We start from the raw sequence: 20096 nt of genomic DNA on the forward strand, positions 1-20096 counted from the left end.
GCTGACTCTTGTGTTAACCTCTGTCACAACGGCCCAGACCGATAATTGAGAGAATCCGGCAATGAACCCTTTTGAGTCTCTCTTTTTTTCCTGTCTTTTATTTCTCCCCACATCCCTTTCTTTAAAAGCCCTGTCTGTCTGTTTCTAGCCAGGGTTTATCTGAGTGTGCGCAACATTATTTAACTTCCCCCTATTGGCTTTTAATAGGAGTCTTCCTCCTGGTGGCCTGTGATAAATTAATGGTCTGAGAATTGCTCCCTGTTGAGAGGCTCTGTCAGTGTCGAAGGAGGAAGTGACTAGGGGGAACACAGGAACACGTCCTCTCATAGGGGGTTAAGGGAGAGACATAAGGACATGGTAGACTGCTCTGCTGGGGTGTGAGTTGGGCTTTTAGTTTAGTTTATTAATTTGACCATTTAAAAAAAACAATCACACACAAAACTTGAAAAAGCCATACATGCACATGAGTAAAATCATGGAGGATAACACACACTAAAGTCTGGGACTTATTTCCATTGTGGTCCTCTTGAGACAGGATGGCTAGACAAGATCCAACACAGTGAAATAATAAAACAAAAACAGAGAAGAATAACATCTATCTCGTCATTCCAGTTGCATCATAGGGGCACAGAAGACATCAAACATATTTTTACTTTATTTTTAAAGCTATCCAGAGAGGACGTTGTTTTATAGGCAGAGGCAACTCATTCCATTCTGAGGCTCCAGTATACAAGAAAGTACCTTTCCCAGCATTACTCCTGAATCTGTATAAGCACACATCAGCAACACCTGATCTGGTGCTGTGATTGTGTGCATCCCTAACACGAGGAAAGTAATCACTTAAATATCTGGGCGCAGGACCATAAATACTCCTGTAAACCAAACCTAGTCTAATCTGGGACACCCTAGCCTCAACAGGCAGTACGTGAGTACGTGGACTCACCTTCAATACTACCCTGATCAGCTTATTTTGGGCTATCTGGAGCTTCCCCTTCATAAGTTTAGATAAGCCCCCAAACCAGGAAGTATTGGCATAGTCATAATGGCATTGAATGAGGGCAGTAGCTAGTACTTTCACGGAGTCCTTATCAAGCAGCTTGGACTTTTTAGCCAAAAACGTAGTCCTGTCATTAACCTTCCCTAGCACTATATTGGCCATGCTCACACCTCCCAAGCTTCCATCAAGGATACATCCCAAGTAGCTAACAGAGGTTTTAGTAGTCAGCACCTCCCCCCTAATTCCACACTGATTTCAGAGGACCTACTCAATTTACGTCTGGATCCAAAAATAATTGCCCCAGTTTTCCCTAAGTGCAGAGATAGCTTATTATCTCCAAGCCATTTTCTAATGTTAGTAAGCTCTGTGCTAAGTATGCTTTCCAACATAGTTTTACTTTTGTGAGACACCAGAAGTGTAGAGTCATCCGCATAAAGAAAAAGACGGCAAGAACAAGCATCTTTCATATCGTTAATATACAATAAAAACAGCAGAGGCCCAAGCACGCTCCCCTGCGGAACACCACAACTCATTGGTTTTGCCTGAGACAGTGAACCATAACCACCATATGCGTAATACAAGGGCCAATTTGCTCAGCAGAATCTATTAGAAACCTTGCAGGAATATTATCCAGGCCTGTGGATTTGGAGCATTTAAGCTCTGCCAGCATACTGACTGTTTTGTCTGTTGCTACCTTTACAAAAGAAAAAGAGTTTGGCTGAACCCCTAACTCTACATAATACTTATTGACTTGGTTGCTTCCATACAAACCAGAACTGGTGGGCAGCTTGCTAACCAGCATGCTGGCAACAGCAGTTAAAAAAGAGTTGAATTCATTGGCAACCTCTGCCTTTTCATATACCATCTCCCCCCTGATGTTCAGTCCAATACTGTTTAGTTTGTTTTTGGTAGTACTACTACAGCCTAGTTCCTTAAATGATTTCCAAAGCTTTTTAGGGTCATTTTTGTTCTCAATTATTTTCTCAGCAAAGTAACCCCTCTTAGCTTCATCCATCCTGCTCTGTGCTTCATTTCTGTGACGTTTATATAGGACAAAATCATGCTGCTCTTGAGAGTTCTTACATTTTTTAAAGGCCTTATTGCTTGCTTGGATAGATTCTAAAATCTCATGATTAAACCAAGGGCTAGATCTCTGCTTTACCCTGACCCGTATAATGGGAGCCAGCACATTCACCACATCAAGGAATCTACATTTAAAGACTTCCCAGGCACTGCCTACCCCTACACTATCTAGCACAGGTGACCAGTCAATTTTACCCACTTCCTCCCTAAACTTTTCATCACAGTATTTTTTGAGTCCTCTGATTCTTTTTTGTGACACTTAAATTTATCTTAAAAAATCCTCCTTGTGCAAAATGTAATAAAATGATCACTGATTCCATATACTATTACTCCACTCTGCGATATTTTAGATTTATCAGACACCAATATTTAGTCAATCGTACTTTGCACTGTTTCACATATCCTGGTGGGATCTTTTATCATTTGGGTCAGAGCAAGTGATCTACAAAAGTACATAAATACATTGTGGGTTGGGCTATTCTTTTTTGTAGACATCAGTATTGAAATCCCCTAACAAAATGATTTCCTTCAACAGGGAATCATTACAGTTTGACGACACAATTTCAAGACCTTCATAGAATGCATTCTGCTTGGGCGACCTGTAACACCCCCCCAACAAAATCGGCTTGGTTTTGGAAAGGCAGATATCCAGCCAGAGAATCTCCAAATCAGAGCTTAAGTCTGATCTGACATTAAAAGTAATGTCTGATCTTACAAACGCACATATTCCCCCACCGTTCCGATCCTTCCTGACAACAGAGTAATTACAAACAGATGAACAGTCACAAACAGATGAATCCAACCATGTCTCAGTAAAACATAAGACACCCACCTCTGATTTGCAAACCAACAGGCGTATCTCATCGATCTTCGGTAGGCGGCTTCGGACGTTTAAGTGCACAAAATGTAAGCCCTTCTTCCCAAAGGCCTCATTGAATTCCCGATCCACTTGTAACTCGCCTCCCACTGCGCTGCCATCTTCCCACTGCCCTGCCTCCGGTGGCCTCTCTGTCGCCATGGAGCACCCCTCCCCAGGTGCCACTCCATCGTCCTCACCACCGTGTCCCCCGTCACTCGCCTCTGGTGGCCTCCGCTCCGCTGTGGACCCCCCCTCCTCCGGTGCACTCTCCACCCTCGGTAAGACCTCTGGTCCCACTCCACCTTCAGTGCTCACACACCCCGCGGGTACAGCACACCGACAGCAACGGTAAGCTTAATTGACCCCGTGCCCAAAACTAGGATCGCTGCATTTTAGATGAATCCACTGCGCGCATTCCAAACATACCAAAGCTTTGCTGTTACTCTTTATCAAACATTCCCAAGAGGAGCATGGGTGCATAGGCCGTTTAATGGTGTTTGTGATAAACTGAGGTCCAGGACATTGATAGATATCACCCGATAAGAGAAGGCATAGAGTTATTATAAGATCTCCACCATTAATTAGCGATTTCAGACTGGCTTTCGATGACCGTTTTGGTTTGTGCCAAGGTGCTATGAAAGTTTGGTATATAACATTCCTTCCAAATCCGAAGGGCTGGGTGCCATCAAAAGTGTTTGCATGACTGAGAAGTTGCTGAAAATGTACTATTCTTTCATCTAGATTGCAGATGCAATTATTTCCAGTGACATTTTAAACAAACACATGAAGTAAAAGTGCTGCCACCATGCCGAACTTGCCGGTAACAGGGCTCACTGTTGCCCCTGGTGGCCAGTTTCCACGTCATCTCCCGACATCCTCAGACATGCACGGACGTGGAATACTGATTTGTTTCATGGGTGACCTGGCTGGAGCTGCAGCCTCTCAGCAGTGTGTGTGTGTGTGTTTTGTTGTTGTTGTTCCTCGAAACATAAATAATGTACACATGTGGCACAACATCTTTGTGATTATTCCTCCAAACGTATAAATAATTAAGAAGGAAAGTCAGTTCCTTTGGAACTCTCCTTTATAGAGTCATACCCTATGCCCTTTTCTCATTTCCTCATTTCCCCTGTGCTTTCTGAAAGACTAATACCGCAGCCTCAAAAATAACATGACCTACCCACTAACAGAGAGCTCTACCAATACCTCCAACTCTCAATGTGCTCTGAAAGGTAATAATGTCCATAGGATAATATTACAAGAGAGTAGACTATCGATACCTCTCAATACCATCTGAAAGGTGTTTCCACTAGAGTAATATTATGTGTTCTTCAGTCAGAAGACGGTTGTGATTGCCAGTGTTCTCTGTGAAGGAAATGGGGTGTGAGTGATGACTGGCGAGGAGGGGACGGAGAGGACCGTTAAAGAACGCTGCTCCCTCAATCTGCTCTATCGTCTGATTGAAAGTGTTTTGGCTGGCTCACACACACACGCACAGGCACGTACAAATGACACACACACACACACACACACACACACACACACACACACACACACACACACACACACACACACACACACACACACACACACACACACACACACACACACACACACACACAGATTGATGCAGTGCACACACAGACACAACTGTACAAACACCCACACCACACACATATCGATTAATGGCAGGCTACAGTTAAATGAGGGCAAAATGTTTGGCTTTAACAGTTGAGGTCCAGCACAGCAGATTAATATCTTTGATTAGTAAAAGTGTTGGGCTTTTATTCTCCTCCACATTCCCCTCAGTGGGTAAACATACACACCCTTCTGAAGACACACCATGTGATTCTAAATGGACACTATTGGACACCTGAAAGAAAATCACTATAACTAACACTCTGTGTGTTCACTAAGTCATACTCACTGTGTGACATTGTGTAATAGACTATCATTGATCAGTGTGCAGCCAGGTGTTACTCAATCGACAAGCAGTCTCTGCTTATCAGACCCAGTGTACGTGTGTGTGTGTGTGTGTGTATTTGTGTTCCAACTTACTTAGCTCAGATGTCTTTCATACAGCAAGCAGCAGGCACACTGAGCTGGAAGAGATGGCTGGCCCAGGCAGGTATTTAGAAAGACTGTCCCAGAGGCTGACAGATTGCAGCCAGCCAAGCACCCCCCCCCCCCCCCCCCCACCACCACCACCACCACCACCACCACCACACACACAACCTTCCCTTCACACACTCATGCGTCAGAGAGATGAGTGTATGAGTCTGTTGTGCTCTTGATGTAATTGCAGTGACATGGTAAGATGAGGGCTGCTCAATGTCCCTGTACTGTCCACATTGACCTGTTCACCTCTCTCTCAAATTGACAATCCTGGCTAGTAGACACACTGACAAAGGACTGATGAGTCACTTCAGCACTACTTACACACACACTGTGGTAACAACACACACACACACACACACTCAAAGATACTCAATAACATATACTTGCCAACACATTCACTCACATGGACACACAAGTCAAACTCACGGACCCCCACATATAGATCGATGCAGTGCACACCACACACAGACACAAATGTACAAACACCCACACACACACATATCGATTAATGGCAGGCTACAGTTAAATGAGGGCAAAATGTTTGGCTTTAACAGTTGAGGTCCAGCACAGCAGATTAATATCTTTGATTAGTAAAAGTGTTGGGCTTTTATTCTCCTCCACATTCCCCTCAGTGGGTAAACATACACACCCTTCTGAAGACACACCATGTGCATTATAATGTGCACTACATCCTATTCACTGTGTAACATTGTGTAATAGACTATCATTGATCACTGTGCAGCCAGTTGGTACGCAATCGACAAGCAGTCTCTATCCTAGTCCCGGAGCAGTACAATCATAGCACTGTCACTGTGTGTGTGTGTGTGTGTGTGTGTGTGTGTGTGTGTGTGTGTGTGTGTGTGTGTGTGTGTGTGTGTGTGTGTGTGTGTGTGTGTGTGTGTGTGTGTGTGTGTGTGTGTGTGTGTGTGTGTGTGTGTGTGTGCGTGCGTGCGTATAGCGTTCTTTCTACACTCTGAGTTCTAGAACATTCCCTTTTGAAAGGACATTGAATAAGATGTCCAGTAATTTAAGAGTTTGTCAGTCTGCAGTCAGACCTTTCTCTCCCCCAGAGAGTACGCAGCAATATGATCTGAATACAAATGTTTTTCTTTGTTAGTTACAGCCCACGCTCTCCATCTCACCGTGGCAAGGATAGAGCAGCCATCAAAGTATGTGTGTGTGAGAGAGATAGTGTGTGTGTGTGTGTGTGTCAGAAGCTTAATACTGCCTCTTAAAAAGGGGAATGTAATTAAACAGTGTAAGGACGTATGCATGCTCCATCTGACTGTACGCTTATTGTGTGTGTGGGTAGACGTGAAGATGTTCGGAATGCGGTAAAGGATCTCTTCAGAATCTATTCGGTTGAATCGTTAAAATATTCACTTGATTTCTAATTGGCTGATAACTGTTCCCCATCTCCACACTGTGTGAGGCCTATGTGTGAATGTTTGCAGAAGGTTTATTGCCTAATGCCAAATAGCAACAAGGTGTATAATTAAGCAACAAGGCCCGAGGGGGTGTGGTATATGGCCAATAAACCACGGCTAACGGCTGTTCTTATGCAAGACGCAACGTTGAGTGCCTGGATATAGTCCTTAGCCATCGTATATTGGCCATATACTTCAAACCCCCGAGGTGCCTTATTGCTATTATAAACTGGTTACCATCTTAATTAGAGCAGTAAAAATATATGTTTTGTCATACCTGTGGTATACGGTCTAATATACCACGGCTGTCAGGTAATCAGTATTCAGGGCTCGAACCACCCAGTTAATAATACGTCATCTACGTCCATAACTAGTTCAGATAAAGAACGATGCATTCATTTCAAGGCTATAGTTAAGGTTTTTCCTAAACTACTCTCTCCTGTCTCTCCCTCCTCTAGGAGAGCACCTGAGGATCTGTCCCCAGGGCTACACGTGTTGCACCAGTGTCATGGAGGACAGCCTATCCAATCTGAGTCGCACAGAGATGGAGGGCCTGATCAGAGACGCTGGACGGGCCCTGCAAGCCTCCCTCAATGGACAGTACAAGGTCTTCGATGGTGAGTGGGGGATTGAGGAAGGGAGGGAGGGGGAGGGATGGAGGGGGAAGGAAGAGAGGGGAGACCGAGAGAGATGGAAGGTCTGATCATAGAGGCTGGATGAGCCCCGCAAGCCTCCCTCAATGGACAGTACAAGGTCTTTGATGGTGAGTACTGCAGGACACAGGGAGGAATGGAGGGAGGAAGGCAGGCAGAGAGACAGAGGGAGGACTGGAGGGAGGCAGGCAGGGAGACAGAGGGAAGAATGGAGGGAGGCAGGCAGGGAGACAGAGGGAGGAATGGAGGGAGGAAGGCAGGCAGAGAGACAGAGGTAGGACTGGAGGGAGGAAGGCAGGCAGAGAGACAGAGGGAGGACTGGAGGGAGGCAGGCAGGGAGAGAAGGAGACATGGAGGGAGGCAGGCAGGGAGACAGAGGGGAGGAATGGAGGGAGGCAGGTAGGGAGACAGAGGGAGGAATGGAGGGAGGCAGGCAGGGAGACAGAGGGAGGAATGGAGGGAGGCAGGCAGGCAGGCAGGGAGACAGAGTGAGCAATAGAGGGAGGCAGGGAGACAGAGGGAGGAATGGAGGGAGGCAGGCAGGGAGACAGAGGGAGAACTGGAGGGAGACAGGCAGGGATACAGAGGGAGGAATGGAGGGAGGCAGACAGGGAGACAGAGGGAGGGAGGCAGGCAGGGAGACAGAGGGAGGGAGGCAGGCAGGGAGGCAGGCAGGGATACAGAGGGAGAAAGGGAGGGAGGCAGGCAGGCAGGGAGACAGAGGGAGGGAGCTAGGGAGGGAGGGAGGGAGGGAGGCTGGCAGGCAGACAGAGTAGGAGGGAGGGAGGCAGGCAGGGATACAGAGTGAGAAATTGAGGGAGGCAGGCAGGGAGACAGAGGGAGGGAGATAGGGAGGGAGGGATGCAGGCAGGGAGACAGAGGGAGGGAGGGAGGCAGGCAGGAATACAGAGGGAGGAATGGAGGGAGGCAGGCAGGGAGACAGAGGGAGGGAGGGAGGGAGGGAGGGAGGGAGGGAGGGAGGGAGGGAGGGAGGGAGGGAGGGAGGGAGGGAGGGAGGGAGGGAGGGAGGGAGGGAAGCAGGGAGACAGAGGGAGGGAGGGAGGCAGGCAGGGAGACAGAGGGAGGGAGGGAGGCAGGCAGGGATACAGAGGGAGGGAGAGAGGGAGGGACAGACAGACAGACAGACAGAGATTGTGTGTGTGTGTGTGTGTGTGTGTGATAGTAATAGAGAGAAGAGAGAGGATTGTCAGGGGTCTTTGAAGGCATATATATGTGTGCATGTGTATGCACGTATGTGTGTGAGAGTGTGTGTGTATTAGCTTGCATTCATGTGCCTGTACGTCTGTGTACGTGTCTGTATACAAATACAATGAGTTTATCACTGTGAGCTATTTACTGCGGAACCATAGTGTCAGAAGTCACTTTATTTCAGAGAGAGTGTTTTTCGTTGCGCATGCTGTAACTAGTCCAGACAGAACAGCTGGGCTGTCTCCAACTCCACTCCCTCTATCCCTCCGTTCCAACCATCTCTCCGTACACAACACACTAGACACATCATCCCTTGCTTTTCCTCTCCTCCACCTACTCAAGTCTCTCTCAACCATCAGTCTCAGGTCCCAGAGTATGTCATAATCTGCTTGTGTCCTTTGGAGGGAAATCCATGTCTCCACGACGTGAAGGATCACAAGTGTACACACACACTCTCCAGAGTTCACCACAGCTTCAGAGTGTGTGTGAGAAGATAATATTGCTTTAATCCTTCTTGATTGATGAGGAATCTCACACACATATAGTGTAGAGTATAGAGGTTACCAAACCTTAAGCTCCCTAAATTACACACCGTACAGAGAGCGTGAGAGCAGTATCAATATACTGTACTTAAAGTCATAACCACTCACAATTTATGTTTGAGAAGTGGGGGTCTATTTGTGTAGCATGTACAGTATACATACCAATGTATGATATCATGCCATTTGAATATTAAATGCATTGATATCATACCATGTTGTATACATTCATTATTACTGTATGTTTAATGTACAGTTGTGTATTTATTTTTAGTGAGGGTGAAAGTTAAGCTGTTCTGTGACTCAGGACATAGGGGTAAGACGGATCCCAGATTGAAGTGATTAGAATGTGCAGTGATCGGAACATTGATAATTATTTACGTTTAATGATACACTACAGTCTGTTCCAGTCGATATGGGGTGACTAAGCATCTGTCTCTGTGCTCTACTAGTTCCCCTGGCTGATTGGGATTGAGATGTCATCTGGATCTGTGATCTGTTTGTCAGCCTGACCTTTCTGGCCTCATACTGATTAGAGGCTGAGTGACGTCTGTTTACTGTACAGTCTGCTATCATTCTCTCTCTCTCATTCTCTCTCGGCCCACTCTGCCCAGAGCGTTGAAGCAATGCCAGAGCAGCATTGGGCTCATTTCACAGACAACCTGTCCAAAACATACAAATACACACATCCTTGAGCCTGGTCGCTTAGTTGGGTGGAGGTTCTGGTTCGAGCTTGCCGAGGTTCAGATTTCGGTTTTGGTTCCTCCTCTCTCAGTTGGTCCAGCTTCTCATAGATGGCTTCTTGACCTTGAAGAAACTTGTGGAGGTAGTCAAATCGCTTGTCTTCTTCAGCTTCATCACCTTTGCCAGCTACATGAAGAAGCCATTCCTTCTTCAGGCCATCAGGAAGTTTACTCTCTATTGTCTTTGTTACAAGAGGGTTCTTTATAGCCTCATACCTCACACACACACACACACACACACACACACACACACACACACACACACACACACACACACACACACACACACACACACACACACACACACACACACACACACACACACACACACACACACACACACACACACACACACTGAAACACACAACACACGGCCCATCCAAGACACACAAACACTTTCTCTGTGTGTTTATGTGCTTTAGAAGTATCTGGAAGGCACAGCTCATTCACAGTCACACAGTAGTGATTAACAGCAGAGAGCACACAGAAACGCTCCGTCAAGCATCACTCACTCAGCTATGTAAACACACTAACGATGTGCTTCAAACAGACACACACACCCAAGCATGGATGCACACTCACACACACGCCCAAACATGATTGCATGCATGGAAACACAGGCAAGTGTGCACACACACAGGCACACACTCAAAAATGATGCATCACAATTGTTATACTTTAAGATGCACTATGCAGAAATCGCGCAGCTATTTCCTGGTTGCTAAAATTCTAATATTTCACCTAATTTCAGTTTATGTCAGAAAACAAGCAGTTATTGTGTATAGAATCATTGTACCGCTGTGAAATATATTTTCCATAATATATATTTTCCATTTACCTGACAAGGTAAAAATCTGTCATTCTACCCCTGAACAAGGGGTAGCCGTCATTGTAAATAAGAATTTGTTCTTAACTGACTTGCCTAGTTAAATAAAGGTAAAATATATATATTTTTTCTTAATACTAATTCTACTAAAAACATCAGAGATTTCCAGGAAGTCCATCTCTGCAGCCAACTCCAACACCCCTGGAATGGATTCCAGTTTCTTCATCTCTTCATCAGAAAATAATCCCTGGTCCCCTGAGCTCACATGCTGCTTGTAGAACTCCCTCCTCACTTTCCTGTAAAACTCCATCTTGCGCCTCATGTCCATGTGCTTGTGGAACAGACGCTGTTTCTCCTGTACGGGCAGGTGCTGGTTGTGGTAGCAAGATATCTGAGGAACTCGGGAGGACCTGACCTAAAGTCACACATAAACCCAGTTCTACTGTAGATGTACCTAAATGCATTCTAAACATGGATTCTTGAGAACTACACCAAATTAAGCAATTAACTTTTTGATTCTTATCATTGATGACGACAGGAAGCTACTGATGTGGCTGTGCCATCCATGGTAGAGACTGGTGAAATTGCTTGAAGAAGCTCATTGTTGAAAAATGTACAATCTTGGATAGCAGAAGCAAGTCACACAACTAGTGTTGAGGTTGTTCCCACAAAACTAAGTTTCAAATCAATATTACCTACAGTGACTATCAACCAAACATTCTAACTTTCAACATTCTACTAGAGTTGCCATTTTCAATTATGATGTCATCATATTCAAATGTAGGTGTATCATTATGAATCTAATTGAAAAAGAATGGGTTTTAATTCAATGTTGTCTTATCAACCCCAAACATTCTAAATTCAAACATTCTACCAACTTTTGCTTTGGTTGACTTTGTATTTGTATGATTCAGAATTACCATGACAATGAAAAAGAGTGAAATGAATCGGTGTGATGTGCATCATCATGTAAAATCACTTTTACATTGAATCCACCATATAAATATTTAGAATTCAAATGTTATGGTAGCCACTAAAACACACACACACGCACGCACGCACGCACGCACGCACGCACACACGCACACACCACACACACACACACACACACACACACACACACACACACACACACACACACACGCACACACACACGTCTATACACCAGATGAATGATGGATGTCAGAATTTGGTTGTTTGTTGTGGTCTGCGTGTCAAATGAACGTTGTTTTCTTTGAATTGATTGTTTTTGTGTTGTGTTCTTTCAAAGTTCATGTTTGTTAGCATGCCTGGAACCCCCCTGTGTACAGCCCTGTCCATTCTCTCTTGTGACCTCCAGTCATGCCTTCTCTCACTATCTGTGTCCTCTCCGTTTCTCTGCCAAAGTGCTTTTTGTGTGCGTGTCACTATTTTCAACATTCCAATGCATCATTCCTAGACATCCTCAACCTCCCTCACCTCAACTTTCTCCTCTCTCCTTCCTTCATTCCTAACCACCATACTTCTCCCCTTCTGTAAAGTGTTTAACCCCACCTGATCCTGAACATTGATCAGTCACCCCTATCTCCTCCTACCTTCCTTCACCTCACATCACTGAGCATCAGATGGAGACAGCAGGGTAAGAGACAGAGGGATGAGAGAGAGGGGGAGGGAGGGAGAAGTGTGAGACGGTCAGATGTAAACCATCTGTTAATGAGCATCTGCTCTTAAGACGGGAGAAGTGGAGCGATGGAGGGCTGTTAATTGAAGGGTGATACGCCACGTTAAACCCAGTATCCCAGCTCACCATAGTTACCACTGTGGACATATTCGACTGTGTGGATGGACATGTCCAGACTTGTCCAGCTGTACCCTCCCATTATTGGACTGTCTATTGGAATGGACAGAGTGGTAGCTGTGCCTTCCAATTACAACTAAAGATGTATTTGGATGTGCAAAGGGTATGAATTATCCTGTTCCCAGAACTCCTATGGTCATAGTCATGTTGTTGAATGTATTGTGAAATGCATACATTTTGTGGGTTTCAGGGATTTTCACTTGTGGGCGTTTTGTATAGCTTGTAGTAGAGTTTATCACTTGCTTGCTGTGGTGATGGTTATGTGGTTAAAGGGATACTGCGATATTCTGCATATTGTGCCGTTGTTCTACTTACCCATGAGTCAGTTGAAGTCGTGGACATACAAATGGTCTCCACGAGTTCAACTGACTCTGGGTGATCTTGCAGTATCCTTTTAAGTTGCAGGAGTGTTGATGGAGAACTGTACAAGTGCGTAAGTGTTCAAGTGTACTAGTCAGTGTCTATGTGACTTGTGCCCTACTAGTCCCCTCAGCTGGAGTCTCTCCCATCTACATCTGGGTGTGTTTAGCTGGGTGTGGGCCTGTACCATATGACTAAGTGTAGGGTGTTACTGTCCCAACCGGGAAAGGCAGGCAGGCCTTTATAGACCCAGGGACCGTGGAAGCTGTAACTCACAGTTAAGAGTGGGCTAAGAGTATTAACTCACTAAGTTTAGGAGAACTGTACATGTCAAATATTGTGTGTGTGTGTGTGTCTCTGTGTGTTTAACAACCAATAAGCACCTGGCCAAGGACAACATTTGAAAATAAACATGTTAAGAGCTTACGTGTGTGTTTACAGCACACATCCAAACACAAATCGAGAGACATAGGATTCGTCAGGCCAGGACATAGATATCTATTGAATAGATCTGCACTGAAGCCTGAGCTTAGCCAAACCTCTAAATCTTCATAAATGAGGGGTTTATCATATTTTCCCTTTACAACCCTCCATGACTCCTCATATTTTCTACTGGATAAAGCATATTTTCTGCCTAGTCTGATGGGGGGAAAAAGATTGTGGAGACGTGGAGACAAAGGAGTGTGTGTGTGGACTGAGGAGTCGGCACTACCAGCTGCCAGCTGCTAACAGTGGGAAGGAAAGGACGGTAGGGGTCAGCTTCCACTGCCCACTGAAAGAGGTGGAGCTATGGGAGGAAAGATAGGAAGACAAGGAGAGAGAAAGAAAGAGAGAAATAGATTATGAAAGAGTGTGTGTGAGAAAATGAGACTGAGTCAGAGTGACAGTGACTGTGACAGTGAAGGCTATATGACAAACACCGGAAGAATAGATAAGAGTTTGAGAGGAGAGAGCGACAGGGATAAAAGAGAACGAGGGAGAGAAAGAGAAATAGAGAGAAAGGGAGAGAGAGAGAAAGAGAGAGCGAGGGAAAGAGAAATAGAGAGAAAGGGAGAGAGAGAGAAAGAGAGAGCGAGGGAAAGAGAAATAGAGAGAAAGGGAGAGAGAGAGAAAGAGAGAGCGAGGGAAAGAGAAATAGAGAGAAAGAACGAGAAAGAGAAAGGGAGAGAGAGCGAGAGAGAGAGAGAGGTGGAAGGGTAGAGGTCAAAGAGAATGTTAAGTAATGACACCTGAGGTAGAAGTGTTGGATGGCTGGCAGGTGTGCCAGACAGAAGGTGCCATTATCCTGGCAGGTGGTGGAAGGGCTAATGGTGTCATGCCTGCCCACTGGGCACAGACGTCAATTCAACATCTATTCCACATTGGTTTAACTTCAAAATTACGTGGAAACAACGTTGATTCAACCAGTGTGTGGCATCTAGACGGCACCGCGTGTGTGTGTGTGTGTGTGTGTGTGTGTGTGTGTGTGTGTGTGTGTGTGTGTGTGTGTGTGTGTGTGTGTGTGTGTGTGTGTGTGTGTGTGTGTGTGTGTGTGTGTGTGTGTGTGTGTGTGTGTGTGTGTGACAGAGAGAAAGTGCGCATGCATGTGAACCTGGCACTCTGAACAGAAGCACTTCACACACACACACACTCACACTCACACTCACACTCCCCAGTATCACTAGCCGGTGGGCTATTGCCTTGTGTATGTCAGCCTATTTTTGTCTGTGAGGCAAATACTCCTCATAGACTTTAATTAGATTTGAACACAGAGCTCTGGCTGACGGGCACACTCAGTTCTAGATGACCAAGCAACACAATCTTATTTATTCATTGAATTAGACTTTTTATTTTTTTAATTAACCAGCTGGTCTGTTAAAGGGATAATGCGAGATTCTGTCATTTGTGTGTTTACAGCACATGTCCATCTCCCTATTTATCTCTATGAACACAAATCAAGAGGAAACGATTAGTCAGGCCAGGGTACACATACAGGTAACTGCCAAAATAAAGGAAACACTTGAGTAAATGAGAGATACAAAGTATATTGAAAGCAGGTGCTTCCACACAGATGTGGTTCCTGAGTTAATTAAGCAATTAGCATCCCATCAGGCTTAGGGTCATGTATAAAAATGCCCATTATTTTGGCTAGAAGAGAGGGAAAAACAGAAGAGAGAGAAAAACATATTATGAAAGAGTGTGTATGAGAGAATGAGTGAGTCAGAGAGAGACAGTATGGCAAACACCAGAAGAGTAGATAATAGTTTGAGAGAAAGAGAGGGAGAGATTGTCATTCTACTTACCCAGAGTCAGATGAACATGTGGATAACAGTTTGATGTTTGTGCGTGCAGTATGAAGGAAGTTTTGCGAGCCAATGCTACCAGCGTTAGCTCAATGACTGAAAGTCTACTGGTAAGCTAGCATTATGCTAACAACAGTTAGCATTGGCTTGCGAAATTATTGCTAACTTCCACTAACTTCATTCAGAATCTCACAGTATACCTTTAAGTAACGCCATTTCAAACTGAGTTGGCTGGGAGTAAATGTCCCTAAGAATACGTTTTTTTTCCAAAGTTGTCTGAATAAAAGCAGTATGCTTTCATCTAATAACAGAATGATTATACAGCGTTGGGCTTATACTACCTGAAACCAGAAAGTATCATATCATACTGTATCTTAATCTGTTATGATGTACACTCTTAGAAAAAAGGTTTCCAAAAGGGTTCTTCGGCTGTTCCCAAAGGAGAACCCTTTTGGGTTCCATGCAAAACCCTCTGTAGAAAGGGTTCTACATGTAACCCAAAATGGTTCTTGAAAGGTTTCTTCTATGGGGACAGCTGAAGAACCCTTTAAGGTTCTAGATGGCACCTTTTTCTCTACGAGTGTATAAGCAGTTGAATTCCTGCATTAAACCTCATTGAAGTATCTTGGGACCATCAGTAAACATGAGGATTTTCCACATAACATTAAAGCGTTTTCCAATTAGACCCAACATACACCCAGCATGGCACATACACCCAGCATGGCGTTCATTTTGTTGCTAACTCTTCCCAATTATAGACAACATATTTGATTCATTCTGAGACTAATTTCCTGTTTTCAGGGTCACCTCTGTTGATGTCAGAAATGCCAAGGACATCTGCTCCATTGTGCCGCCTGATTGGCTCGTGGTCTTGGCATGCAAATCATGTTGGGCGGGAGCCAGAGTTACAGCGTCCTAAACGCCAAACACATTACTCGCTGTGAAGAGAGGGTGGAGGGAGAGAGAGAAGGAGGGATGTTGGGAGGAGACAGAGGGAACGATGAAGAGAAATGGAGGAAGAGTAGAGAGAGAGAGGGAAGGGAGCGGGGTGGAAAGAGAAGAGGGAAGGATGGAGAGAGAGAGGGAAACAGAAAGACTGACGGAGAAGAGCGAAGGGGGAGAGAAGGAGAGTGAGCAATGAGGGGTGCAAGAGATGGAGAAATGTTACATTTGGGAGAGGAACAGTGAGAGGGAGAGGAAGGGGACCTACAAGCAACAGGGAGAGGGGAAGGAAAAACAGATGGAAACTGATGGAGAGAATAAATAGTGCATGAGACAGAGAAAAACAGAAAATAGATAAAGAGAGAGAGAAACACAGAGCGAGAGAGAGAGAAACACAGAGAGAGAGAGCGGTATCGGAGTGCGTGTGTGTCAGAACACAAACACTCTCCATCCATCACAACACTTATCAGCTGTGTGGTTAGTGCCGTTAGCCCGCGGAGCGCCACGGCGCCTTAGGAAGCATTTAGACGCCATTAAAAGACCACTATATTAAACAGACACACACACACACACGCTGAAAGACACCATTCATCAACTGATGTATGTAGGCTCTCTCTCTGACCACGACATCCTCTCCCAATGTCTGACTATGGCCTTGGGAATGTGGTCCATTGTTTGGGCAATGGACATATACAGCTGGAGGTAGTTGAGACTCATTGAGATGTATGATTTGTCAGATTTTTTTTTGCATTGAAGTATCAATTGTCATTATGGTTTAAATCAAATCTAAATTGTATTTGTCATGTACGTAGTTTACAGCAGGTAAACGTGCGGAGAAAGCTGATGGAGTTGTATGTAACAGAATAGGTTACTGTTGGACTCTTTTTGGCCCTCATCAAAGCCCAGAGTAGATGTGTTGGTTGTGTTTGTTTGTGTATTCTGCATGTGACAGGGAGTGCCAGGAGTGAAGATGGAAAGGCAAGGAGAGAAAGAGAAAGAGAGAGAGGAAAGAGAGGGACAGCCATAGAGGAAAGGCAGAGAACCGTCTGCTGTTGAGTGGACTGGGGCTGGTTCATCCATGAATGGCCAAGATAGCCAGGTCTAAAACAACCACATCAGCACAACGCATCCCTTCCAACTCTTCCTCCTTCTCTTCCTCTTCCTCTCCCCTCTCTCCTCGCTGACTCACTCACTCCGTCTCCCTCTCTTTCCTCCTCACTCACTCTCCCTCCCTCCCTCCCTCAGCCAAGGAGCGTTCTGTTAACCCAATCATTTACAACTTGTCAAACTGGACAAATACAATTAGGAGGATCAGATACATTGGCGCCGAAGCAACCACGGTTCACTCCTCCCTCCCTCGTCCTCCTCTAAATCTCTATCTCTGTGTCTCTCCATCTCCCACCTTACCACAAATTAATACACTGGCTATTTGTGTCCAGCACAATACAGAGCTATTACTGTGTGTGTGTGTGTGTGTGTGTGTGTGTGTGTGTGTGTGTATGTGTGTGTGTGTGTGTGTGTGTGTGTGTGTGTGTGTGTGTGTGTGTGTGTGTGTGTGTGTGTGTGTGTGTGTGTGTGTGTGTGTGTGTGTGTGTGTGTGTGTCCAACTACGTTTATGTGTGTGTGGTGTTTGAGGAAGAACAGAAGGTGAAGGAGAGGTGTCAGGCCGTGCCTTCATTAGTGGTGTTCTGTATAGAACACAGTGAGGGAGGGCCTAACAACAGATACAACTAGTCTGTCTTTTACCCTGCTCTGACCTGGGAAGGACCCAAGAGGATAGCATCCTGACCTCCTTTGACTCGAGATTACTCACACGCGCACGCATGCATGCATACAGGCACACAAACACACACGCACGTGCACGCACGCACGCACAAAAACACACAAACCTCTCTGGATTCAGCTCAGTGGTAACAATGTCCATAATGAGTATTCTATACAAATGTTAGAGTGATCAGATCTGGCTGATTTGGGATCAGCCTTTAATAAGCTGGGCCGGATAGGCCACACCAAGCTCTGTTCCTAATATTTTGTACACTCAGTGTTTATGGGGCACTCTGAGCCCTCTGTGTCATAAACTGATTCAAGATCAGTTGTTTGTAGCCAGAACCACAGTAAGCCCTCTGAGGGAGAAACTGATTCAGGATCAGCATGTAATGAGTATCAGTGGTACATCCCCCACTGAGCCCTCTGTTAGAGACTGGTTCAGGATCAGGGAATAATGAACAGAGGTGGTACAGGGTAGACCTAGTAAGCCTCCAGTTGGAGTTATTGGCAGTGGGAGGAGGATCAACGTTAACTCCTAAACACAGAGGCACAGAATCCCACAACAATGCCAGGGCTTATCAGAGATAGAGGAGGGAGAGAGAGAGAGGGGTGAGCGGAGGTAGGGAGAGAGAGAGAGGGGTGAGCGGAGGTAGGGAGAGAGAGAGAGAGAGGGGTGAGCGGAGGTAGGGAGAGAGAGAGAGAGAGGGGTGAGCGGAGGTAGGGAGAGAGAGAGAGAGGTATGGAGGAGTGAAAAAGAGAACCAACAGCATTATTGAGAATACTGAGAACACTGTGTGTGTGTGTGTGTGTGTGTGTGTGTGTGTGTGTGTGTGTGTGTGTGTGTGTGTGTGTGTGTGTGTGTGTGTGTGTGTGTGTGTGTGTGTGTGTGTGTGTGTGTGTGTGTGGTTGTGTGTGTGTGCGTGCGTGCGTGCGTGCGTGCGTGCGTGCGTGCGTGCGTGCGTGCGTGCGTGCGTGCGTGCGTGTGTGTGTGTGTGTGTACGTGCGTGTGTGTGTGTGTGTGTGTACGTGCGTGCGTGTTTTTGTGGTGTGAGCAAAGTGGCTGGTATTGAGACATGGGTGGGAGTGTATGGATTTCAGCAGGCATGTATGAAGGGGGAATATTTCAAACACAGAAAGGAAATTAGAGAGTCAGAATAAGCCAGAGACATGTCAAGCTGTTCTGCTAGTTAAACTCCATACCATTGCAAATGGAATCATTAATTATTCTCTTCTCGCTGCTGGAAAAAGTCATTAGAACACAGACACCAGGCTTATCACAGGTTCACTGTGTGTATGTGTGTGTATTTGTGTGTGAGAAAGAGAGAGAGATGGTATTTTATTTAACCTTCATTTTGACAGGAATTCATGTTGAGACCAACGTCTCTTTCACAAATGAGCCCTGTAATTCAAATCAAATCAAAGTTTATTTGTCATGTGCGCCGAATACAAGCCCTAACCAACAGTGCCATTTTTAAGTAAAAAATAGGTATTAGGTAAACAATAGATAAGTAAAGAAATACTAAATAAAAAGAAAACAGTAAAATAACAGTGAAAATAACAGTAGTGAGGCTATATACAGGTGGTACCGGTACAGAGTCAATGTGCGGGATACCGGTTAGTCGGGCTAATTGAGGTAATATGTACATGTAGGTATAGTTAAAGGGACTGTGCATAGATGATAAACAGAGAGTAGCAGCAGCGTAAAAGAGGGTGTTGGGGGAGTGGCGGGACATAATGTAAATAGTCTGGGTGGCCATTTGATTAATTGTTCAGCAGTCTTATGGCTTGGGGGTAGAAGCTGTTAAGAAGCCTTTTGGACCTAGACTTGGCGCTCCGGTACCGCTTGCCGTGCGGTAGCAGAGAGAACAGTCTACGACTGGGGTTACAAAGATCAAATACGAAATGAAAAACAGGATCATAGAAAACAAACACATTCTTCATCACAAAGGTCCTCAAATCAGCAGTCTGAATTGGCCTAAAGGTACCAAAACGGATTACGTAGAAGTCTGTGTTATTAATTGCATGTGAAAGATTATTACTAATTTAACATTATGTCTGGGTTATCATGTTAGCATATGCTCAGTATAGAGTAGTCTATAGCCCTAGTGTGCATATCCCCCAGGTCACCCAACCTGAAGCTCTGTCACTGGGGATGCTCAGCCCTCAACCCCCACTCCACCTGGAGGTCATGGTGCTGATGAGGGGATGGGGATGAGGGGGGAGAGGGGGATGAGGGGAGGTTGGAGGGTTAGATTGTGGTCCCTCTGGGGCCCCTGAGAGACAAAATGGAAGAGCAAGGACATACACACACGTACACACATTTGCACGCACGCACACACACACACGTGTCATGTTATTGATCATCATTAGTCACCAGAGCAGAGAGGGGACTGGCTGCCCTATGGCACAGTAAGAGATTACTAAACACTCACCCTGTTCTAAATCTCTAGGATT

At 45.4% G+C, this 20096-nt stretch overlaps 1 protein-coding gene across 1 annotated transcript in view; it reads left to right on the forward strand.

Annotated features, from left to right (window-relative positions):
* Positions 1-20096, forward strand: part of LOC120019858 (glypican-1-like) — a 147376-nt gene that overhangs the window by 74571 nt on the left and 52709 nt on the right. Inside the window, exon 2 of the mRNA XM_038963271.1 lies at positions 6943-7101. Within this exon, the coding sequence (XP_038819199.1) occupies positions 6943-7101 (159 nt within the window). The remainder of the gene's footprint in view (positions 1-6942; positions 7102-20096) is intronic.

This window comes from Salvelinus namaycush, chromosome 25, assembly GCF_016432855.1.
Source record: "Salvelinus namaycush isolate Seneca chromosome 25, SaNama_1.0, whole genome shotgun sequence".
Taxonomy (NCBI): Eukaryota; Metazoa; Chordata; class Actinopteri; order Salmoniformes; family Salmonidae; genus Salvelinus; species Salvelinus namaycush.